The sequence below is a fragment of the Myotis yumanensis genome, unplaced genomic scaffold (assembly GCF_028538775.1).
Source record: "Myotis yumanensis isolate MYYU_CA2020_CCGP unplaced genomic scaffold, mMyoYum1.0.hap1 SCAF_22, whole genome shotgun sequence".
Classification (NCBI taxonomy): domain Eukaryota; kingdom Metazoa; phylum Chordata; class Mammalia; order Chiroptera; family Vespertilionidae; genus Myotis; species Myotis yumanensis.
The window spans coordinates 14,388,270-14,407,650 of record NW_027223773.1 but is presented as its reverse complement, the minus strand read 5'-3'; the positions used below and the strand labels follow the sequence as shown (position 1 = coordinate 14,407,650).

General features: G+C 43.7%; 1 protein-coding gene across 2 annotated transcripts in view; it reads right to left on the bottom strand.

Annotated features, from left to right (window-relative positions):
- Nucleotides 1–19,381, bottom strand: part of CNST (consortin, connexin sorting protein) — a 76,472-nt gene that overhangs the window by 38,305 nt on the left and 18,786 nt on the right. For both annotated transcript variants that reach the window (XM_070401383.1, XM_070401384.1), the window contains exon 2: nucleotides 10,157–10,585. In XM_070401383.1, the coding sequence (XP_070257484.1) occupies nucleotides 10,157–10,535 (379 nt within the window). In that variant the 5' untranslated portion in view covers nucleotides 10,536–10,585. The remainder of the gene's footprint in view (nucleotides 1–10,156; nucleotides 10,586–19,381) is intronic.

Below are 19,381 nucleotides of genomic sequence, written 5' to 3'. Positions count from 1 at the left end.
CATGACTAGGGGTGGCATCGCAACCTCCCCATCCGCCCTGCTCTGTGCATGACAGGGGGCGGCGCCCCAACTCCCCAATCAGCCCTGCGCTGAGCCCGACCAGGGGCTGCACCTAGGGATTGGGCCTGCCCTCTGCCACCCAGGAGCAGGCCTAAGCCAGCAGGTTGTTATCTCCCGAGGGGTCCCAGACTGCGAGAGGGCACAGGCCGGGCTGAGGTGCCCCCCTCCCCACCGAGTGCACAAATTTTTGTGCACCGGGCCTCTACTCTATATATATAAAAGCGTAAGTGTCCACCTGACTGTCCGACTGGTACCTATGATGTACACTGACCACCAGGGGGCAGACGCTCAACACAGGAGCTGCCATGATGCTCACTGGCCATTTAAAAAGAAACAGCACCGGAGACCTGGCGCCGACAAACCAACACGTGGCTTCCCCCAAGTGGGTCACAGGCCCCGCCACCACCCGGAGCGACACCCCACCAAATCGTAGCCAACACTGCCAAGACTCCATGGCACAAAATGTGGCCCATAGCCCAGCCCAGCCTGGAAACAGTCACTGTGGGCGTGGGGTAATGATGTCACGTAGCAACACTCGGCTTCCTCTCCCTAGCGTTTTATCAGAACCTCCTTGGAGTTTCTTCAGCCCAGGAACCCGAATTGTTTTATAGCCAGGTGCAAAGATTTTACACTTTAACCAAATGTCTGTGAAGCATTTTCCCATGCCTCATCTCATTTGATCCTCACAGAAGTCCTGGAGCAGATAGATAGGAGACTCGGCAGAATCCTATTTTCTTTTAATTAGCCAGAAAACGGAGATTTAGAAAGTTTTGAAACTTGACCCTACTGAAAAGAAGAAAGAAATGGTGGAACTTGAAAATAACTTCAGGTTTTCTCACTGTGCAGAATATAGTCAAACACTGCTGCAGTTAAATTTTTTACCCTTTGTTCTCCTTGTGTGATTTACAATAATAATCTGCTTCATGTTGATATTTACTGCTGTGTTGCTGACAATTACCTGAAAGAGAAGTTGGGGTGCTTCACTGGGCTGGACAAAGTTTAGCTAAATCAGAAAGCAGGTCTAATTAAGCAAGTTTATGCTATATCTATAAAAGGCTAAGTTGACTCGTGCATGCACCATACATATAAAGCTCTCACTGGCACCAATCACACATGTGTTTCCATCTGTCATTGTCGATCATGAATTTGGTTGACACTTCTATTATAGAGAAAGGGCGAATAGCAATATTAAAATATTTCTTCTAATTAATTTACTTTCAATGTGCATGAATCTGTGCTCTGAACACTAGTAGATTCATAATGGTCATGATTCCTGCTAAATCTATTTTGTCTCTAAGTTATTTTAATAATTAATAATTGTACTTACACATAAGTACAATTTATAAATAAGCAATGTATTAGTAAATAAAATTATGTAGTGCTCGGCCGGAATGGCTCAGTGGTATGAACCAGGAGGTCATGGTTCGATTCCTGGTCAGTGCACATGCCTGGGTTGCGGGCTCCATCCCCAGTAAGGGGTGTGCAGGAGGCAGCCGATCAATGATTCTCTCTCATCATTGATGTTTCTATCTCTCTCTCTCTCTCCCTTCCTCTTTGAAATCAATACAAATATAAAATTATGTAGCAACAAAAGAAATTTTAAGAGGAATAACCGACAGAAGTTCCAAAAGCATACAGAAATCTAAGGATTCCAAGAGCAACAAAGGCTGATGTGAACAATTAGAAAGAATATAGGACTTTAATCATTAAGTGTAGGGAGGGGATGAAAAATATGAACTAAGCTCAGATGGGTCATTCCAGATGGGTTAACAGGAAAGGGAAATTTGTAAGACTCAGACCACAAAAGAATTACCTATCAGGGCTTGACGATCATGAGCGTCAGAGATGACAGATAAAATCACCCTATCTGTTGAGATAACATTCCTTGCTGGGACAGAGTAGGGTAGATCAAACAGCACTGGAATCCGAGCGAGAGGCTTCAGATCTGTCACTATTTTCTAAGTGACCTTGGAGTAGACTTTTTATTCTCTACTAGTGTCCCGATGCATGGATTAGCGCACATTGAAAGGAAATTAATTAGAAGAAATATTTTAATATCACTATTCGCATTTTGCTAATGAAAAGAAAATAGGATTCTATCAAGTCTCCTATCTACTCTAGGACTTCTGTGAGGATCAAATGAGATGAGGCATGGGAAAAGGCTTCACAAACATTTGGTTAAACTGTGAAATGCCTGCACCTGGATATAAAGCATGTTGGGTTCCTGGACTGAAGAAACTCAAAGGATGCTAGTCGCTAGGGAGAGGAAGCTGGGCGTTGCTATGTGGCATCATTACCCAGTGCCCACAGCAACCGTTTCTGGGCTGGGCTGGGGGCTGCATTTTGCACCATGGGATCTTGGCAGCGTTGGCTGCAATTTGGTGGGGTGTCGTGGGGCCTGTGTCCCACTTGGGGGAAGCTGAGTGTTAGTTTGTCAGCACCAGGTCAGTGGTGCCGTTTATTTTTAATTGGCCAATGTGTGTCTTGGCAGCTCCTGTGTTGAGCATCTGCCCTCTGGTGGTCAGTGCACATCATAGCTACTGGTTGGATGGTCAGACAGACACTTAGGCTTTTATATATATAGATAGTATAGCTTCCTCCTCTTTAAGATAAAGGGATTGCCTAGATGAGATCTCAGGTCCCTCCTAGATCTGACCATCTCAAACATTCAAAATCTCCATGGTGATTCCGGTATTTAAGAAATGTAGACAGGGTGACCCCCATGGCCCCAGCCTGCAGGAGAGCTCTGACAGAGTCTGGCTCCTTGCCTTCCTCAGGGCCAGGCCGAGCCCTGCAGCATCCAGGCCGGCGATCATGGCCCCATGCTCCAAGCTCACTCCAGCTCCAGGTGGACCCTCATGGACCAATTCATCAGCCCCACCCCATGGTCCCCAAAACCTGGTTGGCCATCAAGGACCCAGCTCCAGGCTCTCCCACACAGATCCAAGTCCCAATGTAGGATCAGGCACTGGGCCTGCCCCAGTAGACCTAGGCACCAAGCTGGCCACTGTGGATCAACGCACCAAGCCTCCATACCTACTGACCCAGGCACCAGACTTGCCCATCTAAGGAGTCTAGCAGCAAGGCAGCCCATGAGCACCACCAATGGCCCAGCCAGAACCTCTGGGCAGGCTGACTGGAGAAAGACTTTCCCTGCCGAAGCCATTCTGTAAACACTGCTTCTTCAGATGTGCACGCACCAGTGCAAGGCCACAAATAATAAGGCTGTGGAGAACATTAAATATGATACTTCATAGAAAACATGTGTCACAGTGGCTGGTATACAGAAAGTGCTCAATAAATGCGCAGGAGCTTTTGCTTTAAGACTCAGTAAGCTATAATCAACTTAGTTCTCTGTGTCCTTATCACTGAGTTTGAAACTCTTATCAATTTTTATGATGATTTTTAAAACACAACATAAAACCTAACCATTTCAATCATTTTGAAGTGTACAATTCAGTGACATTAACGACACTGATGCTGTGCAGTCCTCACCACGATCCATTTCCAGACTCTTTCTAACTCCAAACAGAAGCTCTGTACCCACTGAGCACTAACTGCCGTTCCTCTCCTCTTCCAGCGCATGTTCAACTACTGCATTGACCCAGCAATTCCATTACATACACACCAAACATGCTTATTTCCAGGTATACACACAGTCAAACAGATACACATATGCCAATATTCACAGCAGCAGTATTCACATTCAGCTGAAAGGTGGAAACAACCTGAATATCCATCAACAGATGACTGGACATACAGAAGGTGGCATGTTCATACAATGGAATGCATGCTGCAACACGGATGGTCCTGAAGGCACTGCGCTAAGTGAAAAAGCCAGTCGCCAAAGGACAAGTCTGATATGCTTCCACTTACATGAAGTATCTAGAACAGGCACATTCACAGAGACGGAAAATAGAACAGAGGTTACTGGGTGCAAGGGGCGGAAGGATGGGGAGTTATTGCTTAATGCTGACAGAGTCTGTTCAGGGTGATAAAAACTCTGGAAATAGATAGTGGTGATGGTTATACAACATGTAATTAATACCACTGAACTGTACACTTAACCTGGCACATTTATGTACATATTTTACTGCAATAAAAAACAGAACTGAATGCCTTTCTGTCTGTGATTTCAGGTTATGATTCCTTGAGCCACTGCATCCTGAATTCCTCAATCCATCTTCCTCGCTCATGCTGATGCACAGCTTGCCCATACTTTTGGAGGAGGGAGCAGAAATAAATGTTGATACATGGTTCATGTAGTTCCTCTGCGGCTTACTCCTCTGTCCCCCACGTCACCCCTAAGCTCCTACTTAGTCTCATGAAAATAGAGGAGTGCTCACCATTTAAATATCTGCAATCCTTGGCTAAATGCGTGTAAGTGGTTAAAGGGAAACATTCCCTCCTTTCCCGGAACTAGTATTATGAGTGAGATAAATCTGAAAATTAGCCAACTTCCTTGGGACCTGATGTGGGGTCAAAGGGCATCTCACGTAACCAGGGCACACTCACCATTGCTCCATGTGGCATGTGTGGCACGTGACCCTCCTTTGCCCTCAGGCGGTGGCTCAGCCTTCAGCACAGCGGCAAAGGTCTGTGGTTAGAGCGCCGGCTGCAGGCAAACTGCCCTGTGACCTAAGGAAAGTGACCTGACTGCTCTCACCCTGGCTCCTCGTAAATTAATGGCTGAACATTAAGTTTCGTAATGTCCACGGCACACCCATCTATAAGCTGACCTTCGTCATTAAGCGCTCTGCCTCCAGCCACACTGTCTTGAACTCAAAGACCATTATTTATTTTCGTCTCCCACATGAAAGGCTCAGTGAGTTGGGATACACTAAGTCTGAGTACCCTGTACTCAATATTTAGATTGTGTAAATACACAGTGCATCTGAGAAAGCACTTCTAGAATACGCTCCAGGCTCTTTTCAATAAAAGGTTCCATGGTCAAAGCCAGATATGTAAAATGCAAATGTGCCTTCAGGATCCATGCCAGTCAACATGCCAGCAGGCATTAGGGGGGAGAGGGGCAGGGATAGGTGAATCTAGAAAGAGAGTGTTACCAAGATCCCAGAAGAAACATACGGACAAAAGAGGTGAGATGGATTTAGAGTCAAATTAAACAAATGTCTTGATTTTGCTGAATGCTGCTCCTACTCATGTCACTTACAACTCACCGGGTGACACACACAACGACAGCTGCCAGTTAGAAGCCCCTACTTTACGCTGGGGACTTCACAGGTGCTTGACATTCAGGATTGCTCACTTCAAGGACAAGACAGGTAGGATCAGCCCTGCCACAGACAAGGCAGGAGGCTCCGGGAACAGAGGTACTGCTTTTCTAGGGTCACACAGGAACAGGCAGAGCCAACATTCAAAACCCAAGTCTTTGTTCTACCTGCACAGCCTGACTGCAGGACACAGACCATCTCGAGAGCTGTTTTCCCAGCTCTCGGGCCTCTCTGTCACCTCCCAGAGGCCACGCTGTGAAGGCCTCCAGTGGAACAAGTCTGGGCACTGCAGGGTGGCAAAGTCCGTCTGGAAGGGTCTTTCTCAATGTGCATCTGCTGCCGCCTCTGGCTTCCTGCCAGTTGCTGAGCTGTTTTGTCAAATGTTTAGAAACTATGGCGACTGGCTGAGTAAATAACTGAAGTTGTTATGGCAACCATCAGAAACTTCATCTAAACTTGTATCTCACAACTATTCGAAATTTATGCCCCAGTTGTTGACAGGGGAAAATGGGGAGTTTCTTTTTTGGGGGGAATAAAATGTTCTAGAATTAGGTGGTTATACAACTTTGAATGTACTAAAACCACTTTATGAAAAGGTGAATTTATGGCCCCAGTTGTTGACAGGGGAAAATGGGGAGTTTCTTTTTTGGGGGGAATAAAATGTTCTAGAATTAGGTGGTTATACAACTTTGAATGTACCAAAACCACTTTATGAAAAGGTGAATTTATGGCATGTGAATTACTTCTAAGTAAAAACAACTCTGGCTTTAATAAAAAGAGTCAGATATTACCAAGTCCTGGTGAAATGTGGAGGAACTATAACCCTCATATATTGCTGGTGAGCGTGTGAAATGGTGTAGCCACTTCAGGAAATAGTTTGCCAGAATCTCAAAAAGTTAAACAGTTACTTTATGATCCAGTAATTCCACTCCTGTGCATATAAAACCCCTCAAAAGGAAAACATATGTCCACACAAAAACCTGTATGCAAATGTTCATAGGAGCATTATTCATAACAGTTAAAAAGTAGAAACAGCCCGGCTGGCGTGGTTCAGAGGCTGAACATCGACCTATGAACCAGGAGGTCTCAGTTTGATTCCCGGTCAGGGTGCATGCCCAGGTGGCGGGCTAGATTCCCAGTGTGGGGCATGCAGGAGGCAGCCACTCAATGATTCCCTCTCATCATTGATGTTTCTATCTCTCTCTCCCTCTTTGAAATCAATAAAAACATATTTTAAAAAAACAAGTAGAAACAGCCAGAATACCCAGCAGCTGACAAACAGGTACATGAAATGTGAGACACCCATGCAATGGAGTATTATTTGACCTCGGGAGGAACAAAGTACTGACACATGCTACAACATGAGTGAGTCCCGAGAATATTGTGCTAAGTGAAAGAAACCAGTCATAAAGGACCATCCATTGTACGATTCCATTTATGTGAAATGCCCAGAGCAGGCAAGTCTATAGAGAAAGAAAGTGGGTGAGTGGTTGCCTAGAGCTGGGACGGCCAAGGAGGAAAGGGAGAGCAACTCTAATAGGCATGGGGTTTCTGTGTAAATTGATTGTGGTAATGGCTGCACAGCTATTGAATAGCTACAAATCATTGACTTGTACTGCACAATTTAGGTGGGAATTACTAGTATATCTCAACAAGGCTGTTAAGTATTTATAGGCTCATTTCCATTAATTTTTGAAATATTATTTACCTAAAACAATGCCAGCGAAAACTTGTTGTAACGCAGCCTGTTACCCTGCTTAGTTGACTAATCAAGGGGATTAAATTCTCTTAAAGAAAAAATAAGCCCTGCCCTGGCCGGTTTGGCTCAGTGGATAGAGCGATGGCCTGGGGACTGAAGGGTCCCGGGTTCGGTTCCAGTCAAGGGCATGTACCTCTGTTGCAGGCACATCCCCAGTAGGGGGTGTGCAGGAGGCAGCTGATCGATGTTTCTCTCTCATCGATGTTTCTAACTCTCTATCCCTCTCCCTTCCTCTCTGTAAAAAATCAATAAAATATATTTAAAAAAGAAAAAAGAAAAAATAAGCCCTCACCATAATGACAATTGGACTTAGATGAGGCCAAGTTCAAGGTTTAGCAGGTTTATAGAAATGCTGCCTCCAGGAAATCGATAAATAATCATGTATCGTAATACTATTGCTCTATTTTTTTTTTTTAACAGTACTAGCCTTGGGGTACATAAAAAAGTACTATAAATTAAGCTAGGTCAGGGAGCATAGGAGTGAGTTTACCTTAATGTATGTTTCTTAAAAAGTACTGAAAGAGCACTTACCGACAAGCAGCTTATTCCTGGTTTGGGACTGAAAGTCACATTTCAGGTATCATTTCACATTTTAGAAGCTATTCTGTTATTAGAAAAATACTCGCCTGTAAAATGTTGGAGCTGTACTTGTTTGGGAGGTTGAGATTTCCCAGTAAAGAGGAGAGTACGTGTGCCCTGCCCAGCATGAGTGCCTGCAGTGTTAGTTCCCACACAGAGGGGCTTAGGGAGAGGCAGGGCGGGAGACACACGCAGGGTCCCGGGCAGGACTCCAGCTAAAGCCACTGCTGCCGAACCGGGACCGTGTGGTGGAGACGGGGAGGAACAGGCTGACGAGAGTCGTAGGGAGAAACCGTCACCGAGACTGTGACTGGACACGGACTGAGAGCACGGGCCTCAGGGATCTCAGGGTAAACAGGCAAGCGCCCAGGTAGTCCTAAAGCTTCCCACCTTAGGCCCCTTTCGGGTCAGAAAGGGATAATTCTACCCTCAAAAATAGCTTTTCATTCAGTTTAACATTCTTTTGCCCACCTAGACTTACCTTCCTTTAAGAAAACGTAAAGTACAAATGAAAACGTACCCTTTACATGTAAAAACTCTACAGATAATCCAGAGGTAAATCACCAAACTTTAACCGAGTGTAGACATACCATTTCTATTCAGAAATCTACTCACTGCTCAGAAAGGCATTTTGTAGATACACATATATGAACATCATCATTATACAAAGGAGGAAAGTGAAGTGCAGAGCAAATAGGTCTCACCAAGGGACCTAGAACCTGAAGTAAGATTCAACTTAGGTTTTACAACTCTTAATTCGGCTTCTTACACTCCTATACTCATTTTATATTAGATGCAAAAAATAAGCTTAGAATAATCTTTATAAAGACTATTCCCAGGTTTTATGAACATATTATTTCAAGTGCATTAGGGGGTAGTAATTCTACTCATACCTTCTCACTGGTAGTAAGTACTAAGCAACTTTAAATTATACAATCCCACCTAGGAAAACTGGAATAAGGCCATGGAAGGGAGGAATACCGTAAAAGGAGTCATAATCGTGAAGCTATGACTGACCCTGATACATATGCAACTAGATCTCAGTTCTTAAAAATATCACAAGATTGGATTAGAGAGGCACAGTCAAGCTGCCCTTGAATTATGAAGAATAAATCAATTTATATAAGTAGTACTGTATCTATCATAGCTAATGTAGGTCTTGTAAGAAAACGCTTTCATATTGCTTACCAAATTTATTTTAATTTGCTTTGAGACTACTAAGGAAAAGCAAAGACAAAGGGATCAATTAACTGGAAAGTCAAATTATGAGCTGCATTAAAAAGTTATCAAGTTACCTTATAGAATAAATAAGGATTGATTTGTAGAAACTAAAAAATTTCATCTTTTACTCCAAATTAAAAAATACTGGCCCTAACTGGCTTGGCTCAGTGGATAGAGCCTACGGACTGAAGGGTCCCAGGTTCGATTCTGGTCAAGGGCATGTACCTTGGTTGCAGACACATCCCCAGTAGGGATGTGCAGGAGGCAGCTGATCTATCTCTCATCGATGTTTCTAACTCTCTATCCCTCTCCTTTCCTCTCTATAAAAAATCAATAAAATATATTAAAAACAAACAAAAAAACCAATAAAAAACAGACTATGGCAAATCAGCCACAGACGCAGAAGAGAGCAGCAGGTGAGAGAAGGCAGTGCACTCCGCGCAGGAGAGCCGGATGTAGGCGGCTGGCCTGGGAGTGGCGCTGACCAAGGAGTCCCAGTGGGGGATGCCCCAGAACCCTCCAGCCACCCCCCCTCCCACTTCCGATACAAAATAGCCAGAGGCTGCCTTTTCCCAGGGCTGCCCTGTCATCCAGGCAAAATAGTCCCTACTTCCACATTTTAATCACCAAACCACATGCCCAATAAGTTATGCTCTGAATTACTTTGTAACCAAAGTGACTATATATAATTAAAGCTTGATGTCTTATTCAACATTGTATGTTACTGTGTACATTCACCCACTGAGTGAGTTGGAAAGATTCTATAGAGAGTAAGACTATACAAGCACATAAACTCACAGGTTAGAGATCAAAGCCACAGTGATGACAGAAGGAAATTTTTGAGACTAATTTTGGCAGAAAAGGGTCTAATTTATAAAGGAAGAGGACTCTATATTCAGGGCATCTCTCTCCCCACCCCCAAATGTATACACACTTTAATATTTTTAGATCAATTGATGTTTCTTGCTTTTCAGATTTAACACATTGGGATTAATAATTATTCAAAGTGTGCATACAGTTTTTGGGGGATACCCTGTATTTAAAGTATCTAGTGTGAAAACATGTATAAAGAATGTCAATTTCAGCACATTTATTACAGAGCACACTGGGAGTAGCCATCAAGAAATGGTTAAACAAAGGATGGCACACCCACAGGGTGGGACGCTGCGGGGTCTGTTTGTGTGCCTGCAGAACTAGCTCCGGACTATACTGAGAGAGGACAAGCGAGATGCAGGGCCGACAGTGTGGGCGGGAAGAAGATGTGTTTTCAGGGAGTGGCACAGGCAGTAATTAAAAACAGTACCTGGTGGGATCTTCCTGGCCGTGCCTGTCTTGGTTCTTGGGCTTCTCTTTCCAGGTAAGTTTTCGTCCTTTGCCGAGAAGTCCTGTCCATCCCCGGGGCCTTCACAAGCAGTGTTTTCTGAGGTCTCACTGGCAGCGGCCTCACAGCTGGGTGTGCAGCCTGCATTGTTGTTGAGACTGTCCTGCTCGGACGCTGCAGGGTTGCCCATGGCACCGTCACTGCTGATCAGGCGGTCATGCCCACACCCGTCAAGGCGATTTTCATTTTCGTCCGATGCAGAAGGCAAGCGGGACCCTACACTTTCCACACCGCCACCGGGATGATGCCCATCTTGTGGTTCTATCTGAAGTTTACCTGCAGGCGGTTCACTGTCATCCATTAGAGCATCTTTTGTGGAGTCCTGTGAGTTTCATTAAAGTCCTTCCATGTCTGCAATGACAAAAAGAGAAAAGCTGCTTTATTTTCTAAATTCTGGATCTACCAGGGAGCCTCCTTTTCCTCTTCTCTGGGGTTGCCTGACTTAACCAGGGAGGCGTGGGAAATGCCTGGCGCTCACTCCCGCCCCCTCTCACAGTCCCACCCCAGGACCGCCCCCCCCGCCCCCCCCCCCCCCCCCCCCCCCCCCCCCCGTCTCGTTTGGACACAGTGGTTCTCAACCCTGGCTGATGTTTATTACAAATAAACACGGGAGTAAAGTCTATCGTAAATCTGTCAAACCAGAGTCTCAGTGGCTCAAGCCCAGAGATGGTGTAGTTTTAGTTCTCTAGGACATTCTAATGTGCATCATGTTGGGACTGCTGCCTCAATGAAAGAAATTATTGGTAAGATGAGGTTATCTGCTAAAATCGACCACTCATGCTATAACTGGATACTTAACCGGACAAGTGAAAGTTAGTTGATTAAGTCCTTGTCTGGCCAAACACCAGCAATATTTGCAAATGAAAACGTTTATATCTATTTAAAATAAATTGAAAAAGGCATGTGGGGAAAAATTCAGGTAGCATATATTTATACTATTCTCATTACATCTTTCACATTCTGAAAATAAGCCCTAAAAAAGTACAATTGTTAGCCAACTCCTTTTATACAATTAAAAATAATGGAAAAGACAACACCATGATTAACTCTAGCCTATTTAGTTTAAACTTATATTTGTTTCAAGGATCCTGCTAACATTTTGAAGATCTACAAAATGGATTACAAGCCCTTGATCAGTCATGTTTCATCCACTCTTATCAAAAAGTACATTACATTTTAAGGGAAATGGTGTCAGCCAGATTTAGTTTTATTTCATGCCAAATATGATTTTGGGTTTGAATAAAATATAATATTCCAGTAATTCTGAAAAAAAAACCCACCCCTCAATAATAGAACTTTTTAAAAAAATATATTTTATTGATTTTTTACAGAGAGGAAGGGAGAGGGATAGAGAGTTAGAAACATTGATGAGAGAGAAACATCGATCAGCTGCCTCCTGCACATCTCCTACTAGGGATGTGCCCGCAACCAAGGTACATACATGCCCTTGACCAGAATTGAACCTGGGACCTTTCAGTCCGCAGGCCGACGCTCTATTCACTGAGCCAAACTGGTTAGGCAATAATAGAACTTTTTAAATTCTTCTAATTAATAAACAGAAATGCTTACTCTTTAGACATGTAAAGTATAATTCTTTAAAAATATGAAAAGGAAGTATAAACTATATCATCAACTCTACCCTGGTTGTATCATATGCTTTCAACATATTTTGCAACTGGAATACTTTGATTCAGACATAACAGTACTGTTTGGCAAACATAAAAATATCTAAATCTGACTGGTATCATCTTCCTTAGAACATATACTACTTATCTTCAACGGATAGGTATGTGATGTAAAAAGTAATATGATTTGATTTGACTAGATAACTTAGTGTAGAACTAAAAGAAATTTTAAATAGAGGGGGTTACTGTTAAATGGTAACAGAGGCTTTGTTTACGGTGATGGAAAGACCTGGAAACAAGAATGGTGATGGATGCATGACAGTGTATAATTGATGACACAGAATTGTAGACTTAAAAATTGTTAAAATGGCATGTTTTATGTTATTTACATTTTATCACAATAAAAACAGTGAAATTGATGTGGCTATGTAGGACAAATGTCAGACCTTAAAACTGGTAATTGCCTCGATTATTTTATAATTTAAATAAACAAGCCATAGTCTACATGTATTTGCAGTTGAAAAGCACAAAGGTTTTACTTTTACCTGCAAGTGACATGGAAGTCACAGGCTAAGGGGGACAGTGGGAAGTAGAAAATCGTCTAGAGAGCCCCAAATAGTAGCCATCCTGTCATGTCGAGTCACTTCCGTGCGTTAGAGACTGTGCCGGGTACTTCACGTGCCTTATTCCCAATCCTACGAATAAGCCCGTTACGTGGGCCGCATTCACTCTGGGCTTCAGATGGAGACTCTGAGGCCCGAAAGACAACAACCCCTTGCTTCAGATCACGTTCCTGGAGAGAAGTGGAACTGGGTCTGAAACCAGGACTTCCTGGGCTGACCCTGTTGCGCTGCAGCGTGATGGCTGAGAGCGGCAGACTGAGGCTCAAATCCTGGCTCTGCCATTAACAACGGCGTGACCTCGTTACCTAGCACCTCCAGCTTCACTTCCCTCATTAGAGAGGAGAATTTTAAAACCTGCCCTGAAGTGTCGTTTTTGAGGCTGACACAACAGGGCAGGCAGAGCACATAGCAGGGTGCCTGGCTCCCAGTAAATGCTGAATGAAAGCAGGCTGTCATCACATGCACAGACTCTCCAGGTTGGCATTCAACACTGGCAGGTCACTCGTGCAGGTCTCAGCCTCTGCCCTACGGGGGGTTCAGAAACGGCGCTTCCTGACCTCCCAGGAACGCTTAGGTTCCTGATGACGGACTCAGGCTCCCAGCACCGTTTGAGAATGCTGGGAAGCACTGGTTTGTGACGGGGTATCTGATTTCGTTCCTGGAATGCTTAAGCATCCAACCTGCACACCCTGTCTGAGATGATTCAGGTATCGAGAAATTAGTGGTTAAGGCTCTTGGTGGGTATAAAATTACAGATCATATTCACAGCTTCGCTGAGTGTCGTGCTAGGCCCTGAGTGAAACTCTTCAGATCAGTGCTTTCATTCAATCCTCACGATTCCTTAGCAGACAGATGGTTTTAGCCCTGTGGTACCCATGCAGAGACAAGTACCGTATCTTGTCAAGAGTCACTCGGCTCGCACGTTTAGGCATGAGATTTGCACGAGTTCTGATCCCGAGGCCACATTCTTGTCATTATGCCCTACGGACAACGGGGAGGAATCTGTAACCGAAAGAATATCTCACTCTGGTGAGGTACGCCCCAGTGATTAATCTCCACCCGACAGCAGGGGACACACGTCTAATGACCAAGTTCAAGTTCCTGGAAGTCTTCTCTTTCCCTGGGAAGTGCTGGGCCCACACAATGCACCATTTCCTACATGGCCTGCCTTCTCCTGTTGAGAACCATTTAAAGCTATATACAGGTGTCCCCCCAAAATGCAAATACACTATGTCTGTAGATTCTATTACATTTTGAAAATGAAATATATTTCAATAAACACTGCCTTTATAATTATTCAAAGTGTGTATACATTTTTTGGGGGACACCCTGATATGCTATTTAAGTAACTATTACCAGTAGCGTAGGTGTTCCTTCCTTTGGGCCTCAAGACATGTTGCCTATTAGTTTGTAATGACAATTAGTTTAATTCTCAAAAGGTAACTTTGTAAACTACTTTTTAAAAAAAATATTTGTATTGATTTCAGAGAGAAAGGGAGAGGGAGAGAGAGCTAGAAACATCAATGATGAGAGAGAATCATTGATCAGCTGCATCCTGCACCCCTCCCCCCGCCGCCCCCCGCCCCCCGGGAATTGAGCCTGCAATATGCCCCTGACTGGAATCGAACCTGGGACCCTTCAGTCCGCAGGCCGACACTCGATCCACTGAACCAACCCGGCCAGGGCTGTAAACTACTTATTAATACTGACTCCTATGGTCTTTCCACGGCATGAATGTCTTATAATTATTCTTATAAGACACCTACCAATTCTTCAAGTCCTGGCTGAAAAGTCAATCCAGTTTGCTTACCCTGACCTCTCCCTTCCAAAAGGCCCAAACATAACATACCCACTAGAGCAGCGGTCACCAACAGGTGGTCGGCGAACCACGGCGGTCTGTGAGGTCCGAAAGGTTGGCGGCTGCTGCTCTATGGCAGTCTGTACCACCACATAGAGTCCTTCCCAAATACTGTCCTACATGGTATATTTTTGCTTATGTGTCCTCCTAGATGTAAGCATCTGGATGCCCATAACCCAGCCACAGGTAATTTTTATTCTTCACAATGGCTAGTCTTGGGCCTTGTTCTTACAGATACATGAAGGAGTAAGGGAACCAATTTTCTACTGTTTCTCTCTGAAAAGGAAAAAGTCAGGCACATGGATTCCCGTCCACTTCCTCGGAGAGGTAAAGGGACCGATCATACAGTATTTGGCTTCTGTCTACATTGCTGACGCACTTCAACTGGAATATTTTAATTTAAACAATAGGATAACTTTCTTTTTTTTTTTTTTTAAATATATTTTATTGATTTTTTACAGAGAGGAATGGAGAGAGATAGAGAGTTAGAAACATCGATGAGAGAGAAACATCGATCAGCTGCCTCCTGCACATCTCCTACTGGGGATGTGCCCGCAACCCAGGTACATGCCCTTGACCGGAATCGAACCTGGGACCTTTCAGTCCGCAAGCCGACGCTCTATCCACTGAGCCAAACCGGTTTCGGCAATAGGATAACTTTCTTAATGGGACTTGTAATCACTGTAGTCCTACTGCTTTTGGAAGCAGTTACAGATGTTATTTTTGCCTCTTCTCTCTCCTCTTTCCCTCTCCCTCAATGCTAGACCAACAATATTTTTATCAGCCTTTTAAAAAATGTATAAAATACTATGAAGACATATGAAAAATATGATACAGTCACAATGTTGATGTTCATGCACCTGTATCTCACCATGAGAAAGCACTCTGGCAAGGGAAGGTCTCCAGGAGAAGGAGACCCAGCTGACACACAGGGCTGAGCATCATGCTAGCACTGCGCAGGGCCTGGAGCCAGAGGCACAGCTGACGTAGCATTCAAGGCTCTTTGCCGCATCTAAACTGCATGTCTATTCTGTGAGAGTCTCTATGTCGGTAACCAGTTCTCAGGAAAGGAACAGCAACACGCAGTCACTGCACGGATTCCGGCCGGTTTTGCCTTCTGAAAGCATGAGAGTGAGTGCGGCTCAAGCTCCCAGCTCCTGCGGCAGAATCGCATTCCAAATACGTCCACTGCGTGAAGTTATTTGACATGTTGACTCTGTACCGCTGAAGAATGCCAGGCAAACATGCTGAAGTGAGGCTTATAAAAACCTGAAAACCACAACACTTCAAAGAAGCTTTTCATAAACAATACAGTGTGACAGGCTAACAGAAAGAAATCTACCTTTTGTTAGAAATATAACCTCAACTCCAGGTTGACGTGACTTCACTTTTGAGACATCTGATGAGAGTACAAACATCAGGTGTTACTAAAATCTAAAAAGATCGGAATAGTTAAATATATAACATTACTCAATGACTTTATTAAAATGCTTTAAGGAGGTGTGTGTGCCATGTTTCTGTAATTCATACAAATTAGGCCTAAATACTATATTTTTACTTTTGAAAGAAGCCAAAGTTCTTAAGCATTAAGATGGGACCCCAAGTTTAAATTTGACAATTTCTAGTCAAAACAAGTAAATTTAGAGGAAGACAGTAAACAGATCAATTAGGTATTCCACTAAACCTGAATTCAAAAAATTTTTTAAAATATATATTTTTATTGATTTCAGAGAGGAAGGGAGAGGGGGAAAGAGATAGAAGCATCAATGATGAGAGACAATCATTGATTGACTGCCACATGCATTCCCCCCCGACCCTTCCCCACTGGGGATCAAGTCCATGAACTGTGAGCCACGCAGGTGGGGCAATCCTAAATTCAAATTTGGCTACTCCCAGTCAACTCAGAATTGAGGAAGAAAGTCACCACACCCATATAGTACTGGGCTTATATTTATTAATATTGAAATGATGTTGATCTATTTAAATACACCCTATCATTAAAATGAATTTCACTTTTTATACATATACTAGAGGCGTGGTACACGAAATTCATGCACGGGGGCGGGGGGGGGTGGTGGTCCCTCAGCCCAGCCCGCACCCTCTCCAATCTGGGACCCCTCGAGGGCAATCGGACATCCCTCTCACAATCCAGGACTGTAGGTTGCCAACTGCTCGCCTGCCTGCCTGCCTGATTTCCCCTAATTGCTTCTGCCTGCCAGCCTGATCACCCCCTAACCACTCCCCTGCCAGCCTAATCGATGCCTAACTGCTCCCCTGTCAGCCTGATTGCCCCTAACTGCCCTCCTCTGCTGGCCCAGTCACCCCCAATGCCCTACCCTGCTGGCCCAGTTGCCCCTAACTGCCCTCCCTTGCCAGCCTGGTTGCCCCCAACTGGCCTCCCCTGCTGGCCCAGTCACCCCCAACTGCTCTCCCCTGCTGGCCCAGTCACCCCTAACTTCCCTCCCCTGCTAGCCTGGTCCCTCTTAACTGCCCTCCCCTGCCAGCCCGATTGCCCCTAACTTCCCTCCCCTGCAGGCCCAGTCACCCCCACCTGCCTTCCCTTCCTGGCCCAGTGGCCCCTAACTGTCCTCCCCTGCCAGCCTGGTCACCCCTAACTGCCATCCCCTGAAGGCCATCTTGTGTCCACATGGGGACGGCCATCTTTGTGTTGGAGGGATGGTCAATTTGCACATTACTCTTTTATTAGATAGGCTTTTTTATTGATTTCAGAGAGGAAAGGAGAGGGAGAGATAGAAACATCAATGATGAGAGAGACTCATTGACTGGCTGCCTCCTGCACGCCACCCAGTGGAGACTGAGCCTGCAACCCAGGCATGTGCCCTTGACTGGAATCAAAACCAAGAGCCTTCATCCACAGGCCGACACTCTATCCACTGAGCAAAACTAGCTGGGGCTGAATTTCACTTTTTATTTATTTATTTAATCAACTTATAAGAGAAAGTTTATTTAGAGAGTCACAGAGGTAGAAGAAGTGAGCCAGCCGGGCTGCGTGGGCTCAGGAAACAAGTCCCAGAGGCAGAAGGAGGGCTCCTGGAGCTTAGCAGCGAGAAAAGCAAAGGTAAGGAGCTGGGGGTGGGGCTGGGGGTGGGGGGAGAGGAAGAGGGGAAAGGAAGGATGGGGGCGTGCTCCCCAGAGGGAGAACATGTGTCATTTCACCTTTTAAAAACTTTTAAAACATGGTTACTAGAAAACAAAATTCCCCATGAGGCTCACATTCCTTTCCGCTGGAAAATGCTGCTCCCCAGGACATTGCCTCGACAGTGCCACCTGAGCCACAGCTGTGGCTTAGGATGATTCACTCCAGTCCGGATTCTCTCTTGCTAATGTAAGCTGTGCGGTAGGCATTTCCTGGCTATAGACATTAATGTTACTATAATTAAACAAGGTCAATACTAAAGGAAATAGCACTATATGCTTCTAAGTTAAGTTTTTAAATACGTCTGTATATTCTATTTTCAGGATGGAAACCACAGGATCACGCATTCCCATTTTTTGGTACTTCTCCATGCTCAAAACATTCCTGGAATTTCATGAATATAGCATAGTAATCAGAATAAGTAAAACAGTCATACACTATTCTTTCTGTGATGGTGCAGTGCAGAAGTAAGCCAGATTGTTTTAATATTTCCTTATTAAGAATAAAAGTTTGGTTATAAGGAATTCATTCTTCATGTAGAAAAAAGAAAGGTCATAGAAAAGTTATACCATAGGCTAGAAAGAGGATAGAAATGTGAAAAAATATATAACAAAACTTCAGGAACATAAAAGGAAAAACAAAAATAAATGATTAATTATAGTCAAATGTTTCTCTTCAGATCTGAAAAAATAACTGAGACTATGTGACTCCTAAGCCCCGAACAACCTTGGGGAGACAGCTTGAGAGAAAGGAAGCATAACTTGTTGCATTTTCCTCAGTCCTCCCTTTCAAAACGGGGCTCAGTTCAAGATAGCTTCCTCATCCCCAGAGCCCTTGAAATAAAAGTCTATTACACACATGGAAATGACAGGTCAAAGCCTCACCGTGGGTATCCACGCAGTGCAAAGACAGTCATCTCTCTCTCCTCGCCTCCCTCTCTTACACAGATATCTATACGTTTTATTTAAAGATACAAAATAGAAGCCAATCTACAGAACAGTATGAGCTCAAGGATACCTTCAGACATGCAAAGAGCATTTTTAGCAATAACTTTTAACTTCTTCCACTCATTAATTAGAAAGTTTGCCTACTTCAGGGTGATTAGATTCATGGTTTAAAATGTTCCTAGAAACTGACTTCTAAATAACTTTAAGATAAAGGATGGGCAAATCATAACTTATGAAATTATCAGTTAGCCTTTTCTTTAGTCTCACAGAGCTAATACTACATACAAAAATGGAATCGCACAGAAGTTGTGTTTATTTGGTTTTGAATGCTTCTTTGTAATAAAACCTATTACAACCATACTTTGAAGCCACCAGCAGGATCCAAGAACTTGAAAATACTTTTTGCTTCAGACCAAAACCATCCCTTTTAAAACAAAAATTATGTTTCCTGCTACATATCGGCTACATATCTTCATGGAAACTGTCTTACTAATTTTTAAACTTTGAGCACTTTGCGACACAACTAGTGATATAAAGCAATCTATTTACACTTTAGTAATTAAATATACACATAAAACTATACATTTTATTTTGAAAGGATAATTTTTGCTAATATAATGACAAGAGAAACATAGTTTATTAGACAGTTATTGAACACTTAGTAAGTATTTATCTATAAAATTTAATCTTCACACAGATCCTACAAAGTAGTTCTATAATTATATCCACATTACAGGGGAGGAACAGAAAGATTAAATAAATAGGCCAAGGTCACGTAGCTAGTACATGGCAGAGTCAGAATTCAAATTCAAAGAACCTCTCTCTTGAGCCTACATCCTAAACCACTATAATCACTTTTATAATAATTAAAAAAAATCAACCATTCTCAGATGTATATTTTGTAAACACCAAATTGCTAGCTTTAAGGAGACAGCAA